Source organism: Urocampus carinirostris, chromosome 1, assembly GCF_059441175.1.
Source record: "Urocampus carinirostris isolate Australia breed hairy pipefish chromosome 1, RoL_Ucar_1.0, whole genome shotgun sequence".
Classification (NCBI taxonomy): domain Eukaryota; kingdom Metazoa; phylum Chordata; class Actinopteri; order Syngnathiformes; family Syngnathidae; genus Urocampus; species Urocampus carinirostris.
In genome coordinates this window covers 39257224-39284857 of record NC_142349.1, presented here as the reverse complement: position 1 = coordinate 39284857, position 27634 = coordinate 39257224, and the positions used below count along the sequence as shown (strand labels likewise).

Sequence of the window (27634 nt, the reverse complement as noted above, 5' to 3'; positions counted from 1 at the left end):
GCATCAAATCTACTCACATTGAATATTTTAACCTGGGGGTGCACCAGGGGTGTAACTAAAGTATAGGTAAGATCTTGGGCCCGGGCCCGAACCTGACCCAAGCTTAAACTGTCAATAATTAAGTCGGGCCGGTCGGGCTTCTCTCTCGCCGTTTTTTTTTCTTCCCCTTTGTGGATGATCTACACAGCATGCACTTACTTTTACTCAAATAATTATTTAGATGAATAAAATGCTTATCAAACTATCAGTTTACCTTAAAATGATTAAATCCAAATACATTAACCTCCTTTGTATTGGGGTAAAAGACGCACGGCTTCCTCCTTCCGCTCCCCCTACATCAGATGTCATTTCTGCTTCTTGCTAACAGCTTACAATTTTTTTTCCCGCTTTTTGGCCAAATCTTTCATTATTTACAGCTTGTAATCTGCAGAATTTGTTTTTCTCTGTGCCATTTAGTTAAGTTCCACTTTCGTTCGTGGCACGTCACCAAGATGCGCACTTCGGAATAAAAAAACGTTCATTTAGGCCAGGGGTGTCCAACTCAGTTTTACAGAGGGCCAGAACTCAAACCAGACCTTTGGTCGCGGGCCGAACAGGGTTAATATTTATTAAATACACTTTCCTTTTTTTAAAAAATAAATAAAAATGAATTTAAAACAGTCAGGAATATTATTTCAGAATAAACAAACTTAAACATTAAATGAATTAAAAATCGTTGCTCTCCATAAAAATATCTATAAAAATGAAAAAAATGGAAAATATAAATACAATTTGTGCTTTTCACTTTGGGAATTTGCTTATTGAAAAACATCTTCATATTTTTCTTTAACTCTTCAACTTTCTGTATCTTTTCTCTGGATTCAAGGTTTTTCAGCTTACTCTGAAGTTTTGTCTTGTAGTGTTGTTTTACATTAAATTCCTTAATTAAGGCCACAAAATCTACACAAATAAGACACACGGGTTTACCGGCAATGTCAGTTAACATAATTTTCTCGGCCATTGTGGTTTTTAGTCACTGAGTATAATTTGAAAGTTATCAGGGTTTCATAGACCCGGGCCATTATAGTAGATGTATATAAAAGGATTTCACGGGCCGGATATAATTGTACGCCGGGCCGGATGTGGCCCGCGGGCCGTGAGTTTGACACCTGCTATTTAGGCCCTGTGCTTGCAGTGCACTCTTGATATGAGAGACTCGGCCCCAAGTAATCCCTAAACTGCATAGTCAGCCGGATCACACAGTTTGGTGCTGAAGTACGCACGTCTTAAGTAAAGTTCGTTAAAGCTTTGGGTTTATTTCCGGCTAGTTTTTTTAAATCAAGTTAATCCAACGGATTCAGAAGGGTTTGGGTTTATATACTTGCGACCCGGGTTAGGTCGGGCTGAATTCTTTAGGTCCGATCTTACCTTTAACCAAAGTTTGTTTTCAGAGATGGCTAAAATCACGCTTCTATCGCACAAATAAAATGTGAAAATTTAGGTTTACTTCGGGCTCTGTCCCTCAAATCAAGTTAATTGGTTGGCTGCGGGCTGGTTTGGACTTTTATATCCTCGTGGGCTGGGTCGTATAGGGCTGGATTTTTTTAGGCCCAATCTTACCTCTACTTTAAGCTATGTAACAAGGTTCTGACCTTGGGTTCAAGTAGGTATTTTTCCCTCTCTGTTCAGTTTAACAGAAGTGAATCTTTGATATCTTTGAAAACTAAAAACTTCAGTCTTAAAAGTCCTCATTGGCTTTACTGAAGTTTCTTGATTTTTTTTGACAACTTGTCCAAACATTATTTGAAAAAATATCCAGGATAGGTTGAAAGCAGACGTCACACTTGAAAATATGTTCTCGTGTATCTCATTGGCTGAGAGAAATGGAATGACATTTCTTCTTACTAGCCCTTAGGGTAAAAAAGTACAATATTGCTCCTGCTAGCTGTGATAGAAACACGGTATTGCACTACAAGCCCGAGTGCTTTAAATATATTTTTAATTTTATCTCTGAGCCAGATGTACTCACAAAAAAGATGGATCGTGAGACCTACATTCCGAACCTCTGTTTCAAAGCATGCTTGCAAAAATAAACCAGAATTGCAAAAGATAGTACAGAGAAGTACTTACTTGTTACAGTACTATCAGCATCGCACATGTTCTGGTAGGAGTCCCAGCGGATCAGAGGGTCAGCAGTGTTATAGTCCACTGTGACATCCACGCCGTTATGCCATCTGTCAGCACCTGAAGCCAAAAGAAACATCAAACATCTAGAAATTGTTTGTCTAAATCTTATTAAGACATATGGATTTGACATCTGGTTGGAGCAAGAGGACTGTAGCATTCCTGACAAAGACTAGTATAAATCTATTCATGTAATCAGAGTACCAACTGTATGTTAGCATTTTTTTCAGTGTACAGTACTGATTGAAATGGCAAAACATGTATTGTCAATGGAACCGTCCCAACACTGTCCAAAGTAATTACCCACACATCGGATCTCTTACGTTAAGTCTTCCTAATTTTTGTGCGCGGATGCACATAAACACACTTTCTCTTCATCTAGGCTCCAAGGAAGCGCATGCTGGGCGTCTGTACCTCTCTTTCAGCAGACACTTAAAACTGCTTTTATCATCCCCCCTCTGCAACATCCTGCCCCCCTTTGTCCCCTCAGGGAAGAACAAGGGGAGTTTGTCATAAGAGAAATGTTTTTCTTTTAACATGTAAAAAACGATTTTGGAAAAAAGTGACAAAATGTCGTAAGACCTGTTTGGATGTTCATCAAAGGTCAAGCAAAATTGCAGTTCATGTCTGAACTATTATTGTTTTTTTTTTTTTCGTTTTAACTTGTCAAATACAGAAAAACAATAGAAGTGGGTGACAGTCTGAGACTAGGATCAAGTATTTGAGTGATTAAAAGAAATATATTTATTTTTAAATTTATAAGCCTTTAGAGTCCTAAAATGTTACTAAAAAGTGTATGGAATTTGGAAATGTTTTTCTGGTTGCCGCCATCTCCTGGCTTGCGTCATCATTGCAGCCTCTGTCAAGCTTCTAATGTGCGTGCAGGTATGTCAATTTCTTATTTTAAATAAATTCTTCTTTTTCGTCTTTTTTTATGTTTAGGTTGGCGTTTCGACTGTACTTTAAACAGGCCTTTTCTTACTTTCACAATTTTCAGGCTACACTAATAAAAAAATTGCAGTGAAGAGCATATGGTCAATTTCCAATCCCCCTTTCCTCCTACCTAATGAATTCTGCAGCCTAAACAGCTTTGCTAATAGTAATATAAAAGCAGATAAGATATAAGGGCTCTTTGAACTCAGTGGGGCATACCCCCAATAAGCAGGTAGGCGCCTTGCATTGCTGACTCCCTATTGGTGTGTGAGTGTGTGTGTGAATGGGTAAGTGGGAAGCACATTGTAAAGCGCTTTGGGAGGTCTTCATTGACTTGAAAAGCGCTATATAAATGCAGACCATTTACCATTTGTTAACACGTGCTTGATAGAGAAAATATTCTACTTTCAACTTTTTAAGGACAACGCAAACAACACACCCATTTTTAAAAGTATGTCTTCATAATAAAATGAATTAATTAAAATTACTACAGCCTCTCATGATCCGAAATTTAAACACATATTTCCATCTGCACTCACACAGTCGCCGCATCATGTCGCATCTCCAGACAAAGCATGAGAACTTCGGAATTGGATTGTTTGGTGTGTGTTTAAACAGCTAAAAAAATTCTAAAAGTGTTGAAAAATACCTGCCAGAGGCTTTTTACACAGAACAGCTTTAAAATCTGTGCAAAAAAATCCAATAAATAATTCAAAGTAATACATGTTTTTGTAGGCAGAATTGTGAATGTTTTTTTCTTAGTTTTTAAAGATTTTTGGAGTCAACAATATCATATGTTGTTTTGGTTTTGTACCTGGAGTTTTTGCAGGGCAGAGCTAAAATGTTTTAATGATATAACAATAGGTATCAACAGATTGATTCAGTTTGCAAAGCATTATATGCAATATTACTTGTCAACCACAATAGCTACTTTGAATTTTTTAATGTATTTTCTTAAAATCCAACTTACCAGGAATCTTTTCCGGTCCCTCTGAGAAAACCAGCTCCACTTTGCCATACTCGGGAAATCTCGTATCTAGACCAAAAACAAGGGGATGATTCTATAAGCATGTTGAGTTGATGTTGTTATTGAGACTATTTTTTTGGAGAGGATTATTGGTCATAAAGTGCCAAGTGTCAAAGAAACATGCCATTTGTCTTGAAAAGCCAGACAAGCCTAGACCCGCTTTTTGTTTTAACCTTTGTTGGCGGCTTCCATGTCTTCTTTGTCAAACATCAACTTATAGCCCTGCACTGCTCCCGTGTGGAACTGCAGCCTGAAAATCACCTCGCGTTCTGAAGAAACTTCACTCTTGTGGTAACATTTAATCTAAAATAGGAGAAGAGAAAAATACAGTGGAGCTGTAAAATAACGTTGATGTCACTTGAGTACATAGTGAGCTGTTTATTTTCCCTACCATAATGTCCCCTTTGAGAAGCTGGGCAGGCTCCAGCGTGACGCAGATCCGCCCCCTGTGGCCAGGACCGATGTGACTGTAAGGGCAAAATATTTCATTACGTACTCTGGATAACTATTAAATAAACAGCAAAAAATACTACTTACTAAATTCCAGACGAATACACCGCTTGCATTCCCTGGTAGACTTTGACATACGGTCGACATACTGTGAAAGAAAAAAAGTGTTTTCACTCGTTTTGTTTTGAAAATGGTCTTCTTGCTTGCTTGGTTTCTCTTTTCTTTCTCTTTATTTGTATCTCTTTCTTTCTTAGTCCCTCCCTCTCTTTCCATCGTTTTGTCTTCCTTGTTATGTTCTTCCCTCTCTCTTTGTCTTTCTCCATTTTTCTTTCTTTCTTTGTCCCACCTCTCTCTATCTTTCGGTCTTACTTTGTCCCACCTCGCTTTCTCTCCAACTTTGTTTTATCTTCCCTTCCTCTGATTATTTCTTTATACTTCCCTTGCAGTGGCTCAGATAGAGCGCTCGTCTTGGGATCAAAAGATCGCAGTTCGAATCCCGGCTCCTCCGTGTTACATGTCGAAGTGTCCTTGGGTAAGACACTGAACTGACACTGAACACTGAATACCCCCAATAAGCAGGTTAGCGCCTTACATGGCTGCACGGCCGCTATTGGGAAATGTGAAGCACACTGTAAAGCGCTTTGGGAAGTCTTGACTTGAAAAGCGCTATTTAAATGCAGATCATTTCATTTATTTTTTCTTCCTTTTCCCTTCCTTTTTCTTGCCCCCCTCTCTTTTTTTCTTTCTTTGTCTCTCTCTTTCTTTCTCTTTTTATCTTTCTTTCGTTGCCCTTCCCTCCCTCTTTCTTGTTCTCCCACTTTCTTTTTAGCCCCTCCCCCTTTCTATTTGTTTCTTTCTTTCTCTACACTTGCAGTATTGCTGTTACCATTTTAATTGGTCCATGGATCTCCAAAACAGTTGGCACAAAATAACCCAATTCCTTGCACTACTTGGGTTGATTCGGCACAGCTTCCTGTGTTATTTTAGCTGGGTAACAATAAAAATTTGCGATCTCCCAATCCAGAGATAAAAACAATCGGGCATGAAGATTGGTATCGGCCCCAAATAATCAAACAAAAACACATTTTAAGGGTAAACAAGCTAATAACTAAATATAAATCAACATACTATTTATTGTACACACATATTTGTCCGTATGTATACTTTCATATGCCGTTGAGAAAAATGAAGGTGTATGTATTTTTTACTTTTGCATTGCTGAGGTATTGGAATAGGACTTGGTATAGGTAGTTCGGTAACATCGAAGACTAGGACTCAAGAGACTAAAGAAAGTGTGTTCAGGACATACCCACTAAAAATTGTTTTTACGTTGTTTATGACAACCGAAAAAACAAAGACAAATACACGTTTTACACATTAAAATAACTGTTCTTTTTTTATAGAACAATAAACTGGGTCATTATTTTTTGAAACCCACTAACTCATTATTCAATAACACAAAAATGGGCTTTAATATAGATGGGACGTCACCTAAATGACTCTGACTCCTCCCAGAAAACTTTAAAATAACCACAACGATTCATATTCTGTGTAAAACAACGCCTAAAAGGTTGTAATCTTTGATGTACCCAAGTAATAGAATGTTCCATACTTGACCCATATTGTTATTTTGGACCCAAATACAATTTAATGAGTGTAGGTCGGCTCTAGACTGCATCGGTCTGAGCATGTGCACACATGTTGCGACTCTGATGTGGTCACGTCTGAATTCTTTTAAATGCTCTCCAAAGCGCTGCAGCTGTATGAGGCGGTAAACAAAAAAGACTTTTAACCTCCAGAGGACTCAAAGTTGGGCATTCCGTGGAGGATGATGCAGTGCAGGAACAAAGGTGAAGCATTGATCTTCATGGATCCACTCAGGAGGCTGTTCAGGATCCAAACGTACCTAAAAACAATAAAGATTGGCAGTTGGGGATGAAATGCTTTAGGGATCAATGGACTGTAAACGTTTCCATGTTCCTAATACTTAGTCATTTTACTTTTTAGCCTATTTTTGTCTTTTTGCTGAATTTATTCAACATTTAATGGTAAATAAACAGTTAATATTTTTACTTTTTGTGTCAGAAACTGATGTTAGAGAACGGAGAAAACTGTCATTTTGTCCTAAGATACAAATAAACACAGTCAGATTCATCATCAGGTACACCAGTTATTTCCCTCTTCATGCTTTTTTTTGCATTTATTTATAACTCTCACGACAACTCTCTGTTTCCTTCATTCTCTAACATTTGCTTCTGGCACCGTGAATAAAAATACTGTGATAATAAGTTAAAATTGAATGCATTTTAAAGTCTGTATCACTAGAGTTCTAGTGGTTAGGTTTTGGCGCCGCAACTGCTGTGACCTGGGCTTGATTCCGATTGCAATCATTTTTTTGAAAATGTATACAATGTGCAGCAGTTTTATACAAACAAATACATACTGTAGTGTAAATTCCATCCACCTTATTGTCCATTGTCCCTTATGTATGAAAAATATATGACAAAAGACTATTTTTGTGCAGAAAATAGGCTAAGTTATAATAAATGCATTTGCTAAATGTATTCTATGTTTACTAATGAACGTGGTTGTTATTGTTTTCTTTTTTAGTGTTACAGAATGTTAGGGTAGGGCACACCAGCCACATTTCAGTAGCTAACAGTTACTGAAAACTATCATGGTCCTTACCGCTTTTGTGATGGCGTCATGAGAGCAGACACCTTATCATCGTAGTATTTCCTCATAGCAAAGCGGTCCAACGCCTGATCAGCACTTTAAAGGAAGATGGGTGGGTAACAAAGAATTTATTAAACACTTCCAGGAGGGATGACACAGAATGTTTCAACTTGTGCTGCCTCTGTAATTAAATTGTGTTAACCCTGACTCGTACAAGGTCAACAACGACACACATGCATACACATGCATAATGGAAAAGAGTGAAAGTAAGCGGAGGGACAAGGGATTCCCGTGGAGAGGAAGAGAATGGCAGCTTTAAGTAAACAGGGAGGCGGAGACAAGGGAGTGTGTGCACAGCCCAGGCCATTCAGGCATCCCTAAAACCAACAAGCATGGGGGCCTTTTCACCCGGACCTTCGTGCCCCCCCCAGAGCCTGCCACGGAAATCAATTCTATTGTAAATCTGACGCATTGTTTTCCCGTCTCTTTCTCTGACTCTATTTTTAGGACTCCTGTCTTTCACATTCACCTTGTGGATCGCTTCCTAGTCATGGGATGAAAACTAGGGACGCAACAAACAATTATTGTAATATTCAATTAATCGGTCATTTATCTGTAAAGAGTTGGGAGTCCTGGAAAGCAATTGCTTTTCTCTGTAACGAGTACTGTAACACGTTATTAATACAAATTTGTAACTCAAACATCATCAACAACTCAACTACTTATTGAAAACAGTTCACAATTTTCAACGTTGTCTAATCGGTACATGTTAACAGTCAGGTTGGATTACTTAACCCTTAGTCCAACAGCAGCACAACGCTAGTCACGTTGAAAAAGGGGAGTTGGCATTTTTTTATGGCCCTACAAAGTACAACTCAATACAGTTACAGTAGCACAGTGTCAAGCACAGAGGAGTGAGAATTTCTCCTAACTGATATTCTCTCTACCATATATGCTCACATCTAAGCTGCATTTACAACTATAAAATAATAAATTGAAATCAGGGGGTCATTTTAAATGTACAAGTTTGTTTGCTACCAGTAGCGAATGGGAGGCAACACGTGGGGAGGAGGCGTGGCTTTAACAGGACCAATAAACCAACGAGAAATCAATGTAAGCACAGAATTTACTGTCAACCTGTTCCGAATTTTGGTCTTTTTAATTGTTATATCTTATTTACACCCTGCTGTGAAAAATAAGAAAACGTCTAGGACGTTACTCAGCAATGGAGGAGGAAATCTTGAAGTAGTTTGAAGCCCATAGACAAAATGGATATGAAGTCTCCCAGCTAAGTGTTCGTTTGCAGGGTCTCAAGATTACAAAAGAAATATGAAAGCTTCACTGTTTCCTCAGGTTGGTGTACATGTTTTATTTTATCACTTTTATTATGGGGCTATTTTTAAGCAGTTTAAGGTGGTCGGCTTTAGTGCGGTAGTTTGTAACTAGAATTACTTTCAGAGTACAGTAATGCACTACTTTTGTGTGTCAGTAATCGAGGGGATGATAAAATTACCTTCTAAATTAGGTCACTGTAACTAATTACTTTTTTTCAGTAAAGCATTTAACACTGTTAATATTACTTTGTATTCTAAGACATAACATCATTTCAAATTACATTCTGAAAAAAACAAATGTTACTTTCATTGTGTATTTTGTTTTCTTAATGTCAGAAAAAGTAAACATTTTAATGATAGAATAAAATTGTGTATAAAAGGCAAAGGTGGATCCTAATAATCGGTCTCTTTCCGGAACAACATCGAAAGGCCGAGTTAAATCAGCCACAGTGACTCTCCGAGATGAATAGACATCATGAAAGTAACACCGTGACCAGCAGCTATTTTTTTTCACTCTCTCAAGCTGATTCATGTAACAGTATATGGGGTGATTCACCACTTAAATGGTGTGGTTTTCATTTTTTTTCTCTTTGTCAGACTCTGAATCCCGGTGACCTTGAGTAACAACGAGTAAACAAATCACTTGACTCTTTTTGTGGTCCATGGAATGAGTCAGATAGAATTGTTGTGGTTTGTTCAATGCCAACAGGGAGGAGGTAAATGATGATAAACGGTGTCTGGAACACAAACGTAGACATTTGTAGACACATGAGCGCTTACCTGGCAGACACATCCGTGAAATGGACAAAGGATGAAATGACAACACCGATTCGCCCTTTGCCCCCCTAGGAAATAGGAAGAGAGGAGACAATTATTCACATTAGACATAACATTGACATTTTGCACTTTAAGTGGATCTTTCCAAGTAAAAACATCATTCATAAATTCCAGAATTAATATGTTCACTATTACACACTGAAGATTACATGTTTTACTGGAAGATAATTTTCTTCATTTTAAGAATGATTTTTATTAAAATTTAAAGCACCGTATTTTTCGGACAACGTAGCACACCTAAAAAAACAAATTGGCGAGAAATGTTTAAGTGTGCCTTATAACTATAAATCACGGTGGATAAGATATAAAATCCATACAGCATTAATACGTGTGCGCACCTAAACAAGGTTTTACAGCATACTACCTAGTTTGTGCATCTCATTATCACATTATTTTTACTCACGGGGCCAGAAATGAATGTTAAAGAATGGCGAAAACAGAAAGTCGTCCTTAATGTTATGAATAAACGCCAAGATCCATTCATTATCAGATACAACAGAGTTGTTTCTTTTGTCATGCTTTTTTGTATTTATTTCTATCTTATATATATATATATATATATATATATATATATATATATATATATATATATATATATATATATATATATATATATATATATATATATCGGGCAGGAGCAGCTCTGGAATTAGAGCGCTAAACGTGGGACCGAGAGGTCGCAGGTTGAATTCCCGGCTCCTCCGAGTTATTTGTCGAAGTGTCCCTGGGCAAGACACTGCACTCCTAATGCGCCCGATAAGCCGGTAGGAGCTTTCAATGGCTGACACCGCAATTGGTGTGTGAGTGTGTGTGTGTCAATGGGTAAGTGTGAAGCACATTGTCAAGAGCTCTGGGAGGTCTTAAGTGACCTGGGAAGTGCGTTGTAAATGCAGACTGCATCTTTAAGGACAAATGTATCATTTCTTCATTCCCCATCATTCTGGCACCGAGTAAAAGTAGTGTGACATAGAGATAAAACCTAATCTGTATCACTACTGATCTAGTGGTTTGGTTTTGGCGCTCTGAACGGCACGACCCGGGTTCAATTTCCGTTGCGCACAATGATTTAGTCAGTTTTGGCCTGTGCACGAATATTTCCCAGAAGTGTATAAAAATTTACAAGGAAAATATGCTAGCTCTTACAGCAGTTTGAATCATATGCGCCTTATACAAGAAAAAAATATCCGATAAAAAAAAATACAGGGCTGTGGTTTATAGTGTGGAAAGAACGGTATTCTAAATTGACTAAATTGAAACTTTTTTTTTAAATTGTATTTTTTTTAAACAAGCAAATGCTATCAGCTACTGAAACATGAAACAATTACAATTTGTTTTTCCATTTTAGTAAAGTAAGAAAATTAATTAATGGAATGAGCAGGGTTGTCTGTTTTTTGTGTTATTAGTAATTTTACTAGACAAACTACATAAAACATGGTACATATACAGCAAAAAAAGAAAGATAATTCAAAACTACACACTGCAAAAAAATCTCATTTATTTTTATTTTTCTTATCTGTAACAACAGGTAGACAAGGCAATCATTCAAAAAAAAGTTGTTATTTTATAATATGATTGCAATATGTAAATTCCAGTCAGGTCAGGTGAAGTTTTGTGTATCTTTTAAATTATATACTGTATATTGTATTTTCGAGACCATAAGGTGCACCTAAAATCCCGGAATTGGCCATACATTTGAGAGTACACATAAGGCGCACTAAAATTAGAAATACTTACCATATTTATGCAATAATGAATCAATGGATACATTTTATACCAGATGGAAATGGTAAGAGCACTGAATCCAAACCAGCAGGTTCCAGGGACATGGATGGTTGTTCAAAATAGCTTAACATTGAATGCAACAGGAATCGAATCGAGAGCACGAGTGTTTATTTATAGCTTCGAGGAAGACCGAATTACTTACAATTATGTTTTCTTTATTCAGTCAAGGACGACCAAATTTTATTGTCATCTAGTTCAAAATCTCGTGCATTTCGTAAATACTGTATTTTCACAGACCGGTTTCATGTCTGACAATATTCTCGAGGCCCGGCCCAATAACAGCTTAAACAATTTGGTACCAAGACTAAAAATAGTGTGATGATGAAATAAAAGAGAATGCCTTTTCATGTGTTGTATGCATTCGTAGTGGTCTAGTGGATAGGATTTTTTGCACTTCACACCGCAATCAAGGTTTAATTCACGTATGCATGAAATATGCATTTGTGACAAATGCAATTATGCTCTGTGATATATTTGAACTAATAAATACTCAAAACAGCACTTTTTGAGTATTTTTTGTCCCATCCTAGCCTTTATATTAGTTTTGATCCTATGCGTGTTGTATATGAAAAACACATCACTTTAGTTATTTGGGGTGCGCCTTTATAGTGCCGAAAATACGGTATTTCTTTCGAAAACACATTTCACATTATATTAAAGTTAGGACATTCATTTGACATACAAACAAATAGAAATACCTGTGCAACTTACACACCCCACAACAATATGATATGAAATCAAGTTTTTCAGGAAAGAAAAACACGAAGCAACAATCCTAAATAATGAATAAGCCTTTACGATCATGAAGCCAGTTTTGTGAATTTACCCTGCAGTGGATCACTACCACATGCAGCGGGTCGGCATGGAGCCAGCTCTCCATTGCTTTACATATGGTGCAGATCTTATCTAGAGGCGGGGCATGCATGTCAGGCCAGCCTGTGTCCAGAGTCTGAAAGCACACAGCAACATCATTATATCACAATATAATTCAAACATTATTATTACATTATTAAACAAAAAAAAAAGGAAATCATGGATATCAATGCATTTCTGTATTTTTCTTAATGTATCGATTAGATTTAAAGATACCGAATTATTAATCTAATACCAAGAAAAAGATCACCTCCTACGTTTGTATCGCTGTCCCAAATTTTGAGTAATATGTTTGTCAAGTCATATTATTATTACAAACCATTATTACACCATCCCCTGATCTAAAACCTACATGAGGGCAAGGAAAAACTCAAAAACCTCAACATGAAGAAAGTGAAGAAACCCTGAGAAGGGACTGCACAAAAGAATAATAGATTCAAAAATTAATTTTGCTGAATCATTACAAACTGTAATTTTATTTGTAGCATTTATTTTGATTAATATCATTTATATTTAAGGAACTTACATTTTCTTAAAATGTTTTTAGGTTTTTTTCTAACGGTTAAAGGGACACAGTGTAATATTTTACCGCTGTATTGTGTTGTGCAACTAAAAACAGATGTTGTAAAGCACAAGGAAGGATACAAACTATGGAGACTCAAAATGATGAAACTGCCCCATTTTTTAATTATTTTTCTTCTCGAAAAAGTTTTTGTGTGAAAAAGTATTTCCAACCCCCCCAAAATACAATTAAACCAAAAATGTATTATTTATGGTGGACTATTCTACTGGGTTACAACCTAAAATTTTGAATAGTGCGATTTGTCTGTATCCCACAGCTGTCTTACAGCTTTGTCACTAACTCTTTCTAATGTGTTACAAATGTTTTCTTAATTTGTTTTGATTATTAGTAGTTGACGCCATTGAAGCAGGGACATTTTGAACATGTTGGACTGCCATCAATTAGGACAAGTCACGACCACAACTGCTAGAAATTACGAACACAACTGTGGCACAAAATTTCGACAACTTTTAAACACCCCTGAAGAAATGCAGTACACATGGTTCAGCAACGTTCGAAGCTCGGTTATTTTCGGGATTTACGGACAAAATTACTGTTTTTGAGGCGATTGCTTTATTAGAAAAATTGCAATTTTACTATAGTTTAGTAGTGGACTTTTAGATCTTAGACCAGGGGTTGGGAACTTTTTGACTCAAAGAGCCATGAAAGCAAAATATTTTGCATTTTTTCCTTTTATTTTTATGAGCTACACCATATATTTTAGAACAAAAGCAAATACAACCACAAAACCCTTCCCAGACAACAGGTAATTCTTCAGCACATTTTATTTGACTGTGGGACATTTGATGATTTAATAAAATCTATGATAAAATGATAATGCTAGGGCCTGTGCCCCATGTCAACAAATATACTATTTCAAATGTGTCTCTTTACAACAGTTACTTAAGATCGTTGAGGCTCATTTTGACCATCATTTTTGTCGTAAATAATGGTTTCAAAACAAGGTGCAAGCAAAGTTCTTTTGTAAAAATGTCACAAAATACTAGAAACCAGACAGAAACGGGTGTATATTGGGGACTCTGCTATGTGTGCATAGCTCCGCCCGCCATTACTGCTCATCCAATCAAATTTATCTGAGTGCTTGGCTGGCGTTTTCGGATGCTTAAAGTTTGTTCTGCAGCTTTTCATCACAAAGTGTCTTAAAAGCAAACACAGATTCTTTGTTCTAACATAGTGAGTGTAAATTGCAGTTAATTGGACTAACAGTTGGTTTACAGTGTCGCTTTGGCTTCATGCACACTAAAATACTAAAGTCAGAGAAGAGATTACTTTGGACTTTAGTACATCTCTGAGCCAAGTGTACTTATAAAAAGAGCCATATCTGGCTCGCAAGCCATACGTTCCCAACCCCTGTCTTAGACAGTCTGATTTCAAACTGCCCTGCGCCACTACAACTAAGTCTGACATATGACGACAAACTAGGAGAAGCTCAAAACTGTACCTTTGGATTCATTCTTGACAGGTCATGTCTTTTCTCTGACAGGTTGATAATCTGTCGGAAACACGGGAAGTAAATCAATCTGCTTATTTTGGAAACATGATATTATACACTTTAATAGCACTTGTTTACAACCCAGCTCTTTGACACAAGTGCAAAAAGCAACAACTAATAGTTGGCATTTGATTATTATCACTGACCAGGTAATTATCTGCATGCTTCGACTTGAGCATCCGCGTGACATCCTTCAGGTTGTGTGTGTAGATCTCCTCCAGGCATCCCCGAGGAAAAGACACAGCGATAATGCGCTCCGTGATATACGTAAGGTCCAGCTCATATCCCTCCTCCATTCTGAAACCTAGACACTCTCCTGTCACAAAAGGGAAATATACCGTTGCAGCCACTTCACACCACCATCAGTTGCGACAGGTGACTTTACTCTAGTCAATATTTGACGGTCAAAGTCCTAAACGCTTGTGGCTGTATCCAAGTGTCTCGCCGATACGCTCGGAGAGTGACCCTAAGAATCAGATTGCGAGTGTTTGCAGAACAACCGCCGTCAGTTTAACGCCACGACGAAGCGATGCATCAGCTTGTTTCTTTGGATAGATTAAAGGCAAAGAGATATACAATACTAGTTAGAATGACAACAACATTTCCAGTTACAACACGTTGGTCTGGGTTTATGGCGTGTTGTACTGAGCTCATGACAAGTGACTTCCTGACGTGTCAACTTAATTAATAGATAAAAAGACCTTGGGCAAAGAAACTTTTAGAAGTTGTCCAAACTTTAAGGTCTGAAGGAAACGCATGTCACCATGATGTATTTTGGATTGTTTTGCAGCTTCCTAACAAAAAGGCCCTGTCAATGTATTAATTTCCCGGAAAATAATTACACAAGAAATCCTGAAATTGAAGGGAATGCAAGGAAAGTAATATTCATTTTTGGGTAATTTGACTGACAATGACTATTTAAAATTAATTTGACATTTAAAAAAATATATTTGGAAATTTGCAAAATGGTCCAAATATCAAAGGGGTATTTAAAGGTTTACAACTATTTCAATCACTGAAAGCGGGCTCTGATTGCTAAAGTGCGTTGTTCTGGAGTTGGGTCTCATCCCAAATTTGCTTTTGAGTTCGAAACTATCAGACTTTGTGATTTTCATGATAATAATAGTAAATAATACTTACAACTGATTGCCTAACCTGCATTGATGCAGGCTAGGCAAAAGCCATTTACAATTACTACTTGCACAGGCAATGAATCTTTTCCATAAAACGTACCGATATTTAAAATCAATTTTTGTTGTCCGAACATTTTTCACAGGATGTATTTTCAAACCTCCTTTAATTAAATGTCTGATGAGTTGAACTGATTTTCTTGGTTAAAATCAATAAAAATTGCTCTTGGCTAACACTTTCATTCTTTCACTTGCTCTCTTCTAAAGGTTTTTTGGGGGGCCCATATTGCCCTAGTTTAAATATTCACTGTTGAGTGGAAAACTCCCAAGGACAACATAACCGTTTATTTTATCGCTGCATTTTAAGTGTTTGAAATGATTCATTCCTTTTATTATGTGTTGCTGATCATCTTACAAAGAAAGAAGTTTGGTCATTTAATTAATAAGTTCTTAACAGACAGATTCCCATATTGATAATATGTTGATGCTGAGTTCGCAATCAGTCAACAAGTTTAAAAAAAAAAAGTTATTCCGTGTACTTTGAATTGTTCATTTTATTGTGCAGTTAACATGAAGAGATTTTATGACCAAGATTAGATTATTAATCCCATGGCGCCAATAACATTTTCTTGATAAGTGAAATTTGGGATGCGGTCCAAAGACAAGCACGCAAACAGTTTCACATTTCTAAACGAGGTTAAAAGACATCATCATCCTTCTCATATGACCATCGGATTGTTAGGTGTGATTAAACCATTGACAGTCAAGAATGTGTCTGACAGTCAATTGTGAAATGACTGGAGGCTACATCCCAGCACTTTGAAGGGGGCCCGAAAGGGAGCCATGGAGCTGAATGAAAGAGGTTATGTGTCTGGAGAGGTCATCACTGGGGGAAACGAAGCTGGGGTTTTCGGGGAGTGTGCACGGAAGCTTGTCCGTGAGCCCGCTAGGGATTGCACAAAAATAACAGGTTTAGCCCACTTCACTTCAGACATCTGGAGAAAAAATGTTGACTAATGGCAAATTAATGAACGGAATAGCCCGTAGTTAGTCCAACTATCTCCAGGGCAGGGGTGGGATGGAGAAAGGTCTTTGTACTGTTTTGGATGTGTCAAAGTGCTTTGTTAACTGAAGATTAGATTGGTATCTAACCAACACTTAACCTGTGTGTGACCCAAAGTTGTGAAAGTCTTGGTTTATTTGGTGTGTCATTTGTAGATAGATAAAAGGGATTTTAAAAGACAAGCCGTGTAAGGTTGGATCAAATCCTACACTTAAACCAGCAATAGAGCACTATTACAAAGCTGTTTTGAACACCCGCATAGACAAGAATACCATTTAATACCTAACAAAAAATGTTTTACCACCTTGAATGCTTGTAAAGCCAACAAATACACATCATCTTTTCATGTTACACATGGCTTTCTAGAGGGCATGATACTTGGTCCCCTTCTATTCAGTGTTTATTTGCTTTTGTCAATTGATATTACTCGCAAGTCTAATTCGTTTCCTTTGCTATGCAGATTACACGCAAATGTATCTGTCACTTAACATCTTGCGCCTCAACCCTGAAAAAAATAAAATGTTATTAATTGGTCCAGTCAATGCGGTGATTTGTTCTCAAGCACTGCTCTGAACCTTCGTAAATGTAACTACACCCCGAGTGAATCAGTCAAATAATTAGGTGTCACATTTTACCCTTATCTGTTGTTTCACTTACACATTGAAACATGACTAGAAAATATTTTTCTATCTTCACAACATTGCAAAAATTATATGGTGTCCCAGTCTGATGTTGAGATTATAATCCATGTGTTTGTTACCTCCTGTCTCTATGACTGGAAATGTACAACTCTCAGGTCTCCCAAAGTCTAGCCTCAAAAGCCTGCAGCTGGAACAAAATGCTGCAGTCAGGCTTATAACTTACACAAGAAAGTTTTATAACATTACCCCGATTTTAGGGGCCGGTCACACAGCCGTTTGCGGCTGAATCACGGCTAAACTTTTGCGTTTTTTTTTTGCCCGTGGTTGCCCGCGATGGAAAATGCGCAAAATTGGCCAACCCGCTGTTCATCGGTGGTATGCCCGCAAAACAGACGCCGGCGACTGTTCCGCTTCCTCATCGCGTCATTTCTGCGTCATTTTCTCGTGTGGACCACGGGTATAAAAGCTCCCGAGCCGGTGTTGTGCCCAAATCCGACTCCTACGCAACACCCCCACCCCCCACCCCCTCGCGTGAACGCGCATTCTGCCGCGATCGCTTTTGACTTTTTCATCCGCGTTAACAAACGCATTTTGTAGAATACGAGCGCACTTTATTGTTTAAATAAACGCGTTATATAGACTAGGATCTCCCAATTGTTATAATTAGCTCGCTTTATTGTTTCAATAAGCGTTTTATATAGAATACGATCGCTTTTGTTGGAAGCGCAGCAGAATGCGCGTTCACGCGAGGGGGGGAGGATTTAAATACGGTGTGCATTACCGTTCGATTACGTTTACAACAAAAACAAAGACGGAATGGTTTAAGTTGTATTACATTCCCAACAAATGCAAGACGAAGTGGTTTTGGTTATATGTTCGCCATTACATTCCCTAAAAGTGAGATAAAACGAGGTAAAAGTGGTTGTAGTAGCGAGGGGATGCAAATCTCGGCAGGGATGCATTTCTCGGATAACACCGGGCTGTAGAAATCATAACCGCTCAAGACACAGTCCCGTGAAGATCAAGATTTCAAGCTATGGCATCATTTTTATTATATTATCTTGAAAAGAAAGGTCAAGAAATAAAAATGGATTAAGACGAGGTCACTACGCTGACGGGGATCCATGTTCACCCCCTTGACGTCTCGAGCACAACTGACGTGTGCTCGGCAAATCGCGCTGTATATACGCGGAGAAAGGCGTTTGACTGTCACACGCGTAACACGCTAATTTCACGTAATAACACTGCGATACAGGCGCAGAACATGCTATTACCATGCTCCACCCACGATTACCTGCTGAAATTTCCCGTCCTAGCCATGTGTAACCACGCCCTGGCCGCGGCCAGAGCACGTCGTTCCGCGTCATTTCCGCGTCATTACCTCGTGTTGACCACGTGTGCGGCACGCGGTTTAACACGTGCTCAAACTTTTGAGCAGCTCAAAACTTTTTCGCTTGGCCAACTGCGTGCGAATTTCCGACCGCGAGTAAAGCACTGCTGTATCTCGTCTATATGGCGGTCTCAAAACGTCCAACAGCGCCCAACAGCGTCTGCTTCACGGCCAGAAATTTCCGGCCGTGGTTCAGCCTCGATACGCTCGTGAAAGGCTGTGTACCCACGCTCTGAAGAATTGAGCAGCGCGAAAAAGTATTGCGCTGCCACCCGCGCGCGAATTTCCTACTGCGTGTTAGGCAATGCTGTATCTCGTCTGTATGGCGATCTCAAAGCGTCCAATAGCGTCCGCCTCACAGGCAGAAATTTCTGGCTGTGATTCAGCCGCAAACGTCTGTGTGACCGGCCCGTTAGCTGACCTGCACTGGCTCACTGTCAATTTAAGATGTGCAGTAATTCAAAGGTTATGTTGGTATTATACAAAACTTTTTAAAAATACAAAACTAATTGACTGGCCCCTTCATATTTTCAGATTTACAACGATGCGTCTATTTGAAGCTTTTGCTCGGAAAACGCTGTTCTATGAGCGATCCCAAGAGTCAAGAAGAAATCAAAAGTTTAAAAACATTCTCAATTTTGGCCCAGGTGCTGTGGAATGCTCTGCCCACTGTGAGTCGATCTGCAACTTTGGTGGAAGTGTGTAAATCTAGGCTTAGAACACATTTATATCCAGCTTATTAATGATGTTGACCTCAGGTAGCTGTCAACCAGACATTCTGTTATTACCTATATTTAGAATAGAATAGAATAGAATAGAATAGAATATGCCTTTATTGTCATTGTTACAACATGGGATAAGCTGTGACAACGAAATTCATGTTATTGTGGTGTCTGTACAACCCAGAAATGGCGTTCTTGTATGTAGATTATGTGTATTACAGGTAAATACTGTAAATACGCTGGGCAGGTACGATAGCCAAAAGAAAAGGAATCAATTCCTTTAAATTTAGCAAAGCAATGGAGCATGGCTAAGAATTCAGCAAATTGGCAATTGCAGTCAAAACAGGTGTTTCCATTGAAAGTCTCCATCTTTTAACAACACAATTCTCCACTAAATCTGCAACATTAGAACTTATGTGACATGTTTTTTTGCACTCAATTATTATTGTATTATTTTAGAGCAATATTTGGGTCCAGAGTTCCTAGGTTCAGATCGTGGCTCCTGCTCCAGGGTTTTCTATAGGTAGTACGCATTTTAAAATATAAACAGAAAGTTCAAAATCAAAATTGCATCGATGTCTTAAAACATTCACTGTTGTTACAGAATACAGCAATCCAATAGTAAATAGTTAGATATTACTGACTGTGAACAACATAGAGTGTAATACTTTAGAAAACTACTGATCTTTTCCTGATCATTGCTTTCTGTAAAATGCTTTAGTTTCATAGTACAAGTTTTACAGGCGACAAGAAAATACTGTACACTATGTCTAGATGTTGAATGGGGGCTTGATGATGCTTAGGGAAACAATATGTGCAGCCTTTGAGAATAAGCTTTATCCAAGACCACGTTTCTCATTACCGTTCAAGCCAAGTTGAGCGACTTGCCCAAGCACGCACTAAAAGGTAATTGCTCTTTAATTTGCTATGCCTGCATTGTTCAGGTATGAGACACGACATTAGCTCACAAAATCAGGAGGGATAAACTTTATTAAGGAGCTCAAATGTCAAGGCCACCCATGGCAGAGGATCCAAGATAGGGGGGTGTCTTTGCAATACTGACAAACAATATTTGGAAAATCTAGTCTACTCTGAACAAGCTGGGACAGGTTTATTAGGGTCAGGATGTTTGGGGGATTTGTGTGTGTCTAGATCACAAAGCTCTTACGCCCTCCAGGTAAGAAATTGGACTAGGTCCTTCTCAATACATTAACTAAAAGGGTTTCTAAAAAACCTTTAGAAGAGAGCAAGTGAAAAGTGTTAGCCAAGAGCAGGCCAGCAACTACAGTATTTGTGGAGACATGCCCTTTTAACTGGCCGACAATTCAGCCGTGACATGAAAAAAGAATTTGATTCTAAAACGTCTTAGACATGGGTTGAATAGCGGCCTATTTTTGTTTTCCTTCTTTGGAGTTCATTGTGATGACAACACTTGGGAAGAATCTTGCACCTAGCTGTCTCAATGAAAGAGGGGGTTGAATCGTTCAGATAATTGTCAGTGTTTTATTTTGCCCGTTGCTGTCATGCTTTGACAAGCTCCCAGGCTATGTTTTCCATGACTGACGGTGATGTGGTCATCATCACTGAAGATTGTTAAGACAAAAAAATACTGTTGAGGAGGAAGATGAGGAAAACAAGCTTAAGGCATTAAATGTTTTAGGTAATGCATCACTCATGATTCGGGATCAAATACAATCCAAATCCTTTAGCCTTTCATGGGCAAAGAGAGGGAACAACTAAACTTGTTCAGCTCAAAATATATGCATAAATATTTTCCTGACACAAATCTATATAAGAAAAGTCTTCCATTTATTTGAATTGTTGTTAAAGAATCATGCAAAACTAGTCTGGCGTGGGAAGACACAATAATGAACTCAGATACTGACTCGTGGACTGTTTTGAATTTTATTGTTTAAAGTTTATGGCCCTTCGGACACATTTTACTGCACTTGTGTTTCAACTACTGCATTAGCAACAGCCTAAAGTTCATTCAGATGGATGTGCAAATTCATGTTGTGTTGCTACCCTATGAAAATAAATAAAGCATTGTAAATTAAGGAACATTAACATTACACTGCAAATTCATAGCAAAAAACAGCTTCAGACCTTGAACAAACATGAAGCAACATGATATTCAGTTTCCAGCAATATAAGCATTACGCAACCCTCACAAAATGTACCTGCAACATTTTTAACCAACCAACATGAAAAATCTGGATCGAAGTATGCCATAGCGAAGGAAGCCAAGAACATTATCCCAACCCCCCCAAATACATATAGTTTTACAATGTAAGCAATCGAGCGAGGGTTACCAGTTGCCCATTTGTGAGTCATTCAGTGATTTTAGCCCGGTTTAAGAAACCTCAATTACTACGGAAACGTCATGCGTGCAGACATATGAATGCAATCTAAGGGTTTCATACCCCCAAAACTTCAATCCTCCCATGTCTAAGCTAATTCTAAGACAACAAATACACACGCTGCCAATTAATGTGAGCTACGTCAGTTGTAAACTTTGCTGACATACTGACCACACGTTGCCTTTAAAGGTATCCCCAAATAGATTTTTTTTTCCAAGCACAGAACATGTAGTGTTCCTACCCACAATTAAATAAATATGTTGGATAATATTCCACGGTGCGGGAAACACAAGAAATATCATCTCCAAATTGACTCATCTGGCTTGTTTGCTGTAGAGCTGTGACATGATGGGGGAACACAACGATATGGCGGATATCATTGACACAACATGTGACACTAGCTCAAAAACAAACCCCTTTTAAGAAGGCATTTTTGGTGTTTTGTTTGTGTTGTTCTTCGCTTGTGTCGTGGTTGGTATATTTTTGTTGAGCCAGCTCCCCGCTAACATCGGGGCTGCCAAGGGCTTTCCGGTTTTGTTTGCGCCCAGATGGTGCTCGTTTGGCCAGCTAGCCTGCCGTTAATGCAGATATTACCATGTCAATAGGATATTTTCCGTCATAGCCGTTGGAGCTTTTTCTTCCTCAGCGTGTTATTGATCGTCTGGCCTGGCGTTAGCGCCAGTGTTGCTATGTTCCTTGGATTGTTTAATCACGGCCTGCTCCGCTTTTGTCGCCGTAGTTGTTGACACTTCTCATTATCACGAGGCAGGGGAGGCAGCGCCAAGAAGAAGGATGCCTCTTGTCTTAATAAACTGGTGAGGAAAGCGGGCTCTGTTGTGGGCACAGAGCTGGACAGCCTAATAACTGTAGCTGAGAGGCGGGCACTAAAAAAGCTGCGGTCAATCATGGACAATTCATCACATCCACTACGCAGCATCATCTCCAAACGGAAGAGCGGCTTCAGCGACAGACTGCTGTCTTGTTCCACGGACAGACTGAGATCATTTCTTCCTCATGCCATGAGGCTCTTTAACTCCGCCCGGGGGGAGTAAAAGCCCACATTAAACCCCACCCCACATTTGCATATTACCATATTTTTATTAAAGTTTGTATTGCACTATTTAAATACTCTATATCAACACGTTACATTGGGTATTTATGTATTATATCCCGTTTACTTTATTAGTATTTTATTTTCAACACAAGCATACTGCTGGAAGTGTGAATACCCCTACGGGGATGAATAAAGTATCTATCTATCTATCTATCAGTTCCTGGTTAGCCTTGCTGCTCACTGCATGTTTTTGGTCGGTCAGCATCGTGTTTTACCGCCAAAGCAGTGGCCGCCTTTCGTCAAATGGTCCCGGTTAACCCCCCATTGGCAGTTCTTTGTGTGTGTTATACCATTACCGCATCCACCTGCGACACAATTTCTAGGCATTCTCCGCTTGTGTTGACTGATGAATAGGAATCTGACTGCTATTTGGCAGTTCAACTTGCTTGTTCTTCAAGAGCTACACATTTATGAAATTTTAGTGAAAACAGTTGGATTCCTCTAGTTTGTCCAACTCAGTTGCTGAGATTCAACCATGGCACATTTATGTTGACGTGGTTAGCCAAAGAGTTGCCATTGGTCCTTGAAACTTTGGCACAGGGCTGTTTTTTACAGGTCAGACTTGAGGTGACAGAAGTGTGTTGTGTCACCCTGACCTGAGTGACATGGCCGCTTTCTCGTGTCCCGTTTTACCTGGAGGGACGAAAGCATGACCAACTTGGGTGCTGAGATGCTTGACTTGTTTGGGTGTTTGGGCATTTGGGTTGGCCATGGTCATTTTTTTTGTGTTTTTGTTACTTTACCCTTTCTTTGTTTTTGTGTATGTTTGTCTTGCTGTAGGTCACCCCTCTCGACTGATATGACGTAGCAACACGAAATATAAAATCACTAGGCCACCAAGCACCCACCCCCAAGAGGCCCTAATTAGGATAAGCAGTTCAGAAAATGGACGGATAGGAAACGCCGAATGGTATTTGACTCCTTTTTGATATCAATACTGCAGGCCAGACTGTTGCCAATACCGTGACGGATCTGATAAGATACCAGTGATGTGTTATTTCTATGTTTTTTTTTGCAAATCCGAAATGGGCATACTTAAGTTTTAATTTGGACATTTGCAGTTCTTGTATTGTGGATCCGATAATTACAATATCATACTCTTAAATATAAAACTATTAATATATTCTTTGGCTATATAAATATATATGAATGTTGTACATCTCACTGCTGTTGTAACATGGATGCAGTCATTTGTTTCCTTAAATTTACAGTAACAACAACAAAGGGGAAACAATAAAATGTTCAATTGTTCCTTGAATTAAGGCCTACTTCCATGACTCCTCTTGGTTGAAATCAAAGAACCACACAAATAGCAGTAAAACCATCACACATCCAAATATTTTCATTCTTGGCAGGAGCCTCTACCTCAAACTGTAGAAAAACATGTCTTAAGTGAAAAAAAAATCGAATCATAATAAGGTCGAAGTCTGGTCTTGCCTTTTCCTGTTATGTCCGCGGGCAAGCTCACATTAAGCCTATGACACCCATTTGACATAAACAAAACCGTAAACCCAAGGAGAAAAAGCCATGCATTAGGAGAAGTTTGTATTTTTAGCAAGTTTATAGGGTAGAGTTGGAAGGCAAACATGTATTTGTCACACTTTTTTATGAATTGTAGGAAAAACAACACAGCCCTCCTACTGGGTCCGAAAAAAATAGAGCCCAGAGGCTGCTGAGGCAAACCCTCATTACCAATTCCTATCCCAAGGTCATAGATGGAATGTGTCCCAAAATGGATTGCATTCCCACTTTTCATCTCAAGCATTTCTCCGTCCTTCCTCTCACTCTAATGGTTTGCACATGGCAGCCGAGTGGCGACTACTCCCTTTTGCCAAACGTTCTGTCACAAAATCGGCACCTCCAATCGCCACTCAGCTACTCAAAACAAAACCAACACAAAAGCCATAATTGGCAGTTTAAAACAAACAAAAAAAAAATCTTTTTTGACCTGTAATTAATGTTGAAGCTGTTTTGGGGATGACCCACCGCATAAGAGGGTGTCGATAGAGGCGTGCGGCTCAATCTAACAACCACGCAGCAAAAGATCAACAAGTGAAAGACTGAAGGGCCAAAGAGCTGAGAATTTGCCCGCTGCTTGCTCTTGCGACGGAAGTGGGCTGCTACTTGCAGTCCGAATGATAGCTGCCCTGAGGCGACACTGACAACACAGCAGATGTGTGCTACAAAGACAATCTCAGATTGATCAGAGTAAACACTGATGCCCAAAAGAGAGAGAGCGAGCCTTGTTTTGTTTTTTTTGATCCTTTAAAAAGACTCCCGGCTACAATAATGAGGGCATGTGTTTCGCGTTATGAGCTGCACCATAGTGCGCCAAACAAGGAACCGGTGCAAAAGACATAAAGGCAACGCAAAAGCCTGAAATGCTAAAGCTTTTGTTCTATCTATATTTTTAAAAACATGGTTTACCAAAAGGTTATGAAAAAATATATATTTATATAAGAGTGTGAAATGAATAAAGAACCTTGACGTCTAATCACACTCCATGGGTTCAAACTAGAGTTGCAAAAAAACATTATAATTATTTGATTGATCTAGTCATTATCTTGTCCATTAGTTAATGAGCTGTAAAATGGTTTGCATTTCATTTCCTGAATTTTAGAACTTAACAATCGTTAGGGACTATGACACGCAGGTAAATGTTTAAAAATTATTAAGTAAAATCACTGTTTCAAGCCAAACACTTTCTACCATCCAGTGTCACGTTATCTGGAAGAAAAGAAATTGCTCTTTTGTTTAACAGTTAGCAGTTAAAATCATATTCATAATTTACTGAGCAAAAACAAATTTAATTTACCAAAATTATGACTCATAATTTTGTCGAAATATCCACATTTTTTCTGCAATATGAAATCGTATTTAAAGTCAGTTCATAAAAATAGTTGCCTAGTAATTATACAATCAGTGTGTTGCTGATCTATCTAGTAGTTATACAAGTATTTTAAATTATTAATTGATTAAATTTGATGAACATATCCAACAAATAAATTCAATATTTTGACCATGTGAGAATGACATGTGATGTACCAAAGGACCAAACTAAACGGTCATTAAGGGCACACTCGCCATAGTTTTCGAACCAACACTCGAAAAGTTCAGCCTTTCCAACAAGTTCTTTCAAAGTACTTTCTCTGAGCGCTCAGTTTGAATGACTCCCTTCTCTGTTCTCAGATTCCTGTTGAAAGTAGCAAACGAAAACACACACATGAGTGCATTGGGACACAGGTCTAAAGTAAATACTGGGTGACTTATACAGTAACAACAATCTAACAGGAACCAATCGGGCAAATGTGAGCACGGAATTTCTGGTAAACGTGTGCTGAATTTGTTTTTTTGTATTGTGAAAGTTTTTTTTTTTTTGCATGCCTGGAAATAAAAGAAAATGTCATGAAACAGAGGAAGAGATCTTCGAGTGGTTTGATGCCCAAAAACAAAATAGATATGGAGTGTCTCGGCAAAGTGTTTGTTTGCAATCTCTCAAGATTTCACAAGCCAAAAATATGAAGGGTTCACTCCTGCCAAATGTTGGTATATTCTATTTCTTTATTGTGGTTATCTTAAAGCAGTTTATTGCAATAGATTTCAGTATCTTTGTTGAAGTAAAGGGCCACACTAAATGCTCATGAATGGCCCACAAGCAATAGGTTTCAACCCAATTCTTGAGAAGGTCGGCCTGACTGGCATCATTTCCAATAACAAGTTTTTTTTCAAAGTACTTTAACAGAGAGCACAGTTAGAATGACTCCCTTCTCTGTTCTCAGTCTCCCGTTGAAAGTAACGAACGAACACACACACGAGCGCATTAAGAAACAGGTCTAAAGTAAATACTAAGTGAAACTTTGTTTTACTTCTCAGGGGCCAATGAAATGAGTCTGCAGGGAGTAAAGAAGCGCCACTGTGCGCCACTATTAAAACCTCTCCCCGCTGCTGGTAATGATTGACCAGACGAAGGGAATAGGAAGAAAGAAACGAGGAAAGTTCAGCCTTACTTTTGCTTTGGCTGCGAGGACGAACTTCCTGAAGACACACTCCTTTGTCAGTCAGAGAGGCAGTAAAGGCGAAAAAACTATTTGAATGAGGTCAAAGAACCCTCAGCCCGTCATGAAGCACGTTCATCCCAACCTTGATGTTTGAAAAAAAAACGGAGGGGATTCAAGAGGTCAGCCCAGTGAGACCGATTGTAGTCGTAGAGTTTTTTGCAATGTTCCACTAAACTTCTACTCGCTACCCCTGCACTCTTTTCTCCGTTTTGAAGCTCCACGCTGCAAAAGCCGCAAGTCCTGGCATGGGGATGGTCCTCCCACCGCTCCGCAGGACCATTTCCCTTCCGTTACCCACGCCCCCCAATCCTCTCACTCCAGACCAGCCCCGCTCCAGCCTCCTCCCCCCGCTTGTTCACACGCACATTTGCTCCAGACACTCCTCCACCGGACGAGACCTGTCCTGCACGCCCCCATACCTAAATCGTACCGTGTGCAGCCTGGTCTAAAATTATTTATGAATGATACTGCACCCTCAAGCGGTCATTTATCATTTGTCATATAGTCCCTTAACACGTTGCCTTCTCTGAAGGACAGAGAGCCATGACGGACGGTGGGAGCCACTTGAGCGCATGGCAGTTGAATAGGCAGTTGAGTTGAAACAAATACCACGACAGAAGGCTACATCCGCCACTTTTTACCATGGTGATTAACTCCTGCGTAGAGAGCAAGCTTTTATGATCGATTTGGAATTGCATCTCTTTTGATGAAGACATAAGACGGCAATGTTTATCTGCAATCAAACGGAGGAACTGGTGTTGTGCGGAGTCACAACACAGGCAGCCCTCAAGTCTTCCAGGATTTGCAGCGAACAATTTTTACAAAGTATGTTTGATTTTTTTTCGAGCAATATTAGGTTTAGTAGGAACAAGTCACAACAAAGACACTCAATATAATAAGTTAGTGTCTTACCATTGCTATTTCTTATTACATAGATGAGCTTTTTTTATTGTGACTAACCAGGGATTAAAAGCGGAAATGTTCAGAAAATTACATGTATTGAAAA

The 27634-nt window shown here is 38.8% G+C and overlaps 1 protein-coding gene across 5 annotated transcripts in view; it reads right to left on the bottom strand.

The window, feature by feature from the left end:
- LOC148374600 (tensin-3) overlaps positions 1–26890 on the bottom strand; it is a 59403-nt gene extending 32513 nt beyond the window's left edge. For 3 of the 5 annotated variants that reach the window (XM_088338469.1, XM_088338494.1, XM_088338485.1), the window contains exons 1-12: positions 26578–26864; positions 14297–14466; positions 14100–14150; positions 12029–12151; positions 9364–9428; positions 7262–7345; positions 6367–6479; positions 4661–4721; positions 4515–4590; positions 4297–4426; positions 4067–4132; positions 2110–2223 (exon numbers count right to left, since the gene is read on the bottom strand). In XM_088338469.1, coding sequence (XP_088194595.1) covers positions 2110–2223; positions 4067–4132; positions 4297–4426; positions 4515–4590; positions 4661–4721; positions 6367–6479; positions 7262–7345; positions 9364–9428; positions 12029–12151; positions 14100–14150; positions 14297–14446 — 1033 coding nt within the window. In that variant the 5' untranslated portion in view covers positions 14447–14466; positions 26578–26864. Of the gene's footprint in view, positions 1–2109; positions 2224–4066; positions 4133–4296; positions 4427–4514; positions 4591–4656; positions 4722–6366; positions 6480–7261; positions 7346–9363; positions 9429–12028; positions 12152–14099; positions 14151–14296; positions 14467–26577 lie in introns of those variants that run through there. The other 2 variants (XM_088338478.1, XM_088338503.1) reach the window with 2 other exon arrangements.
- Between the last annotated feature and the right edge of the window lie 744 nt (positions 26891–27634).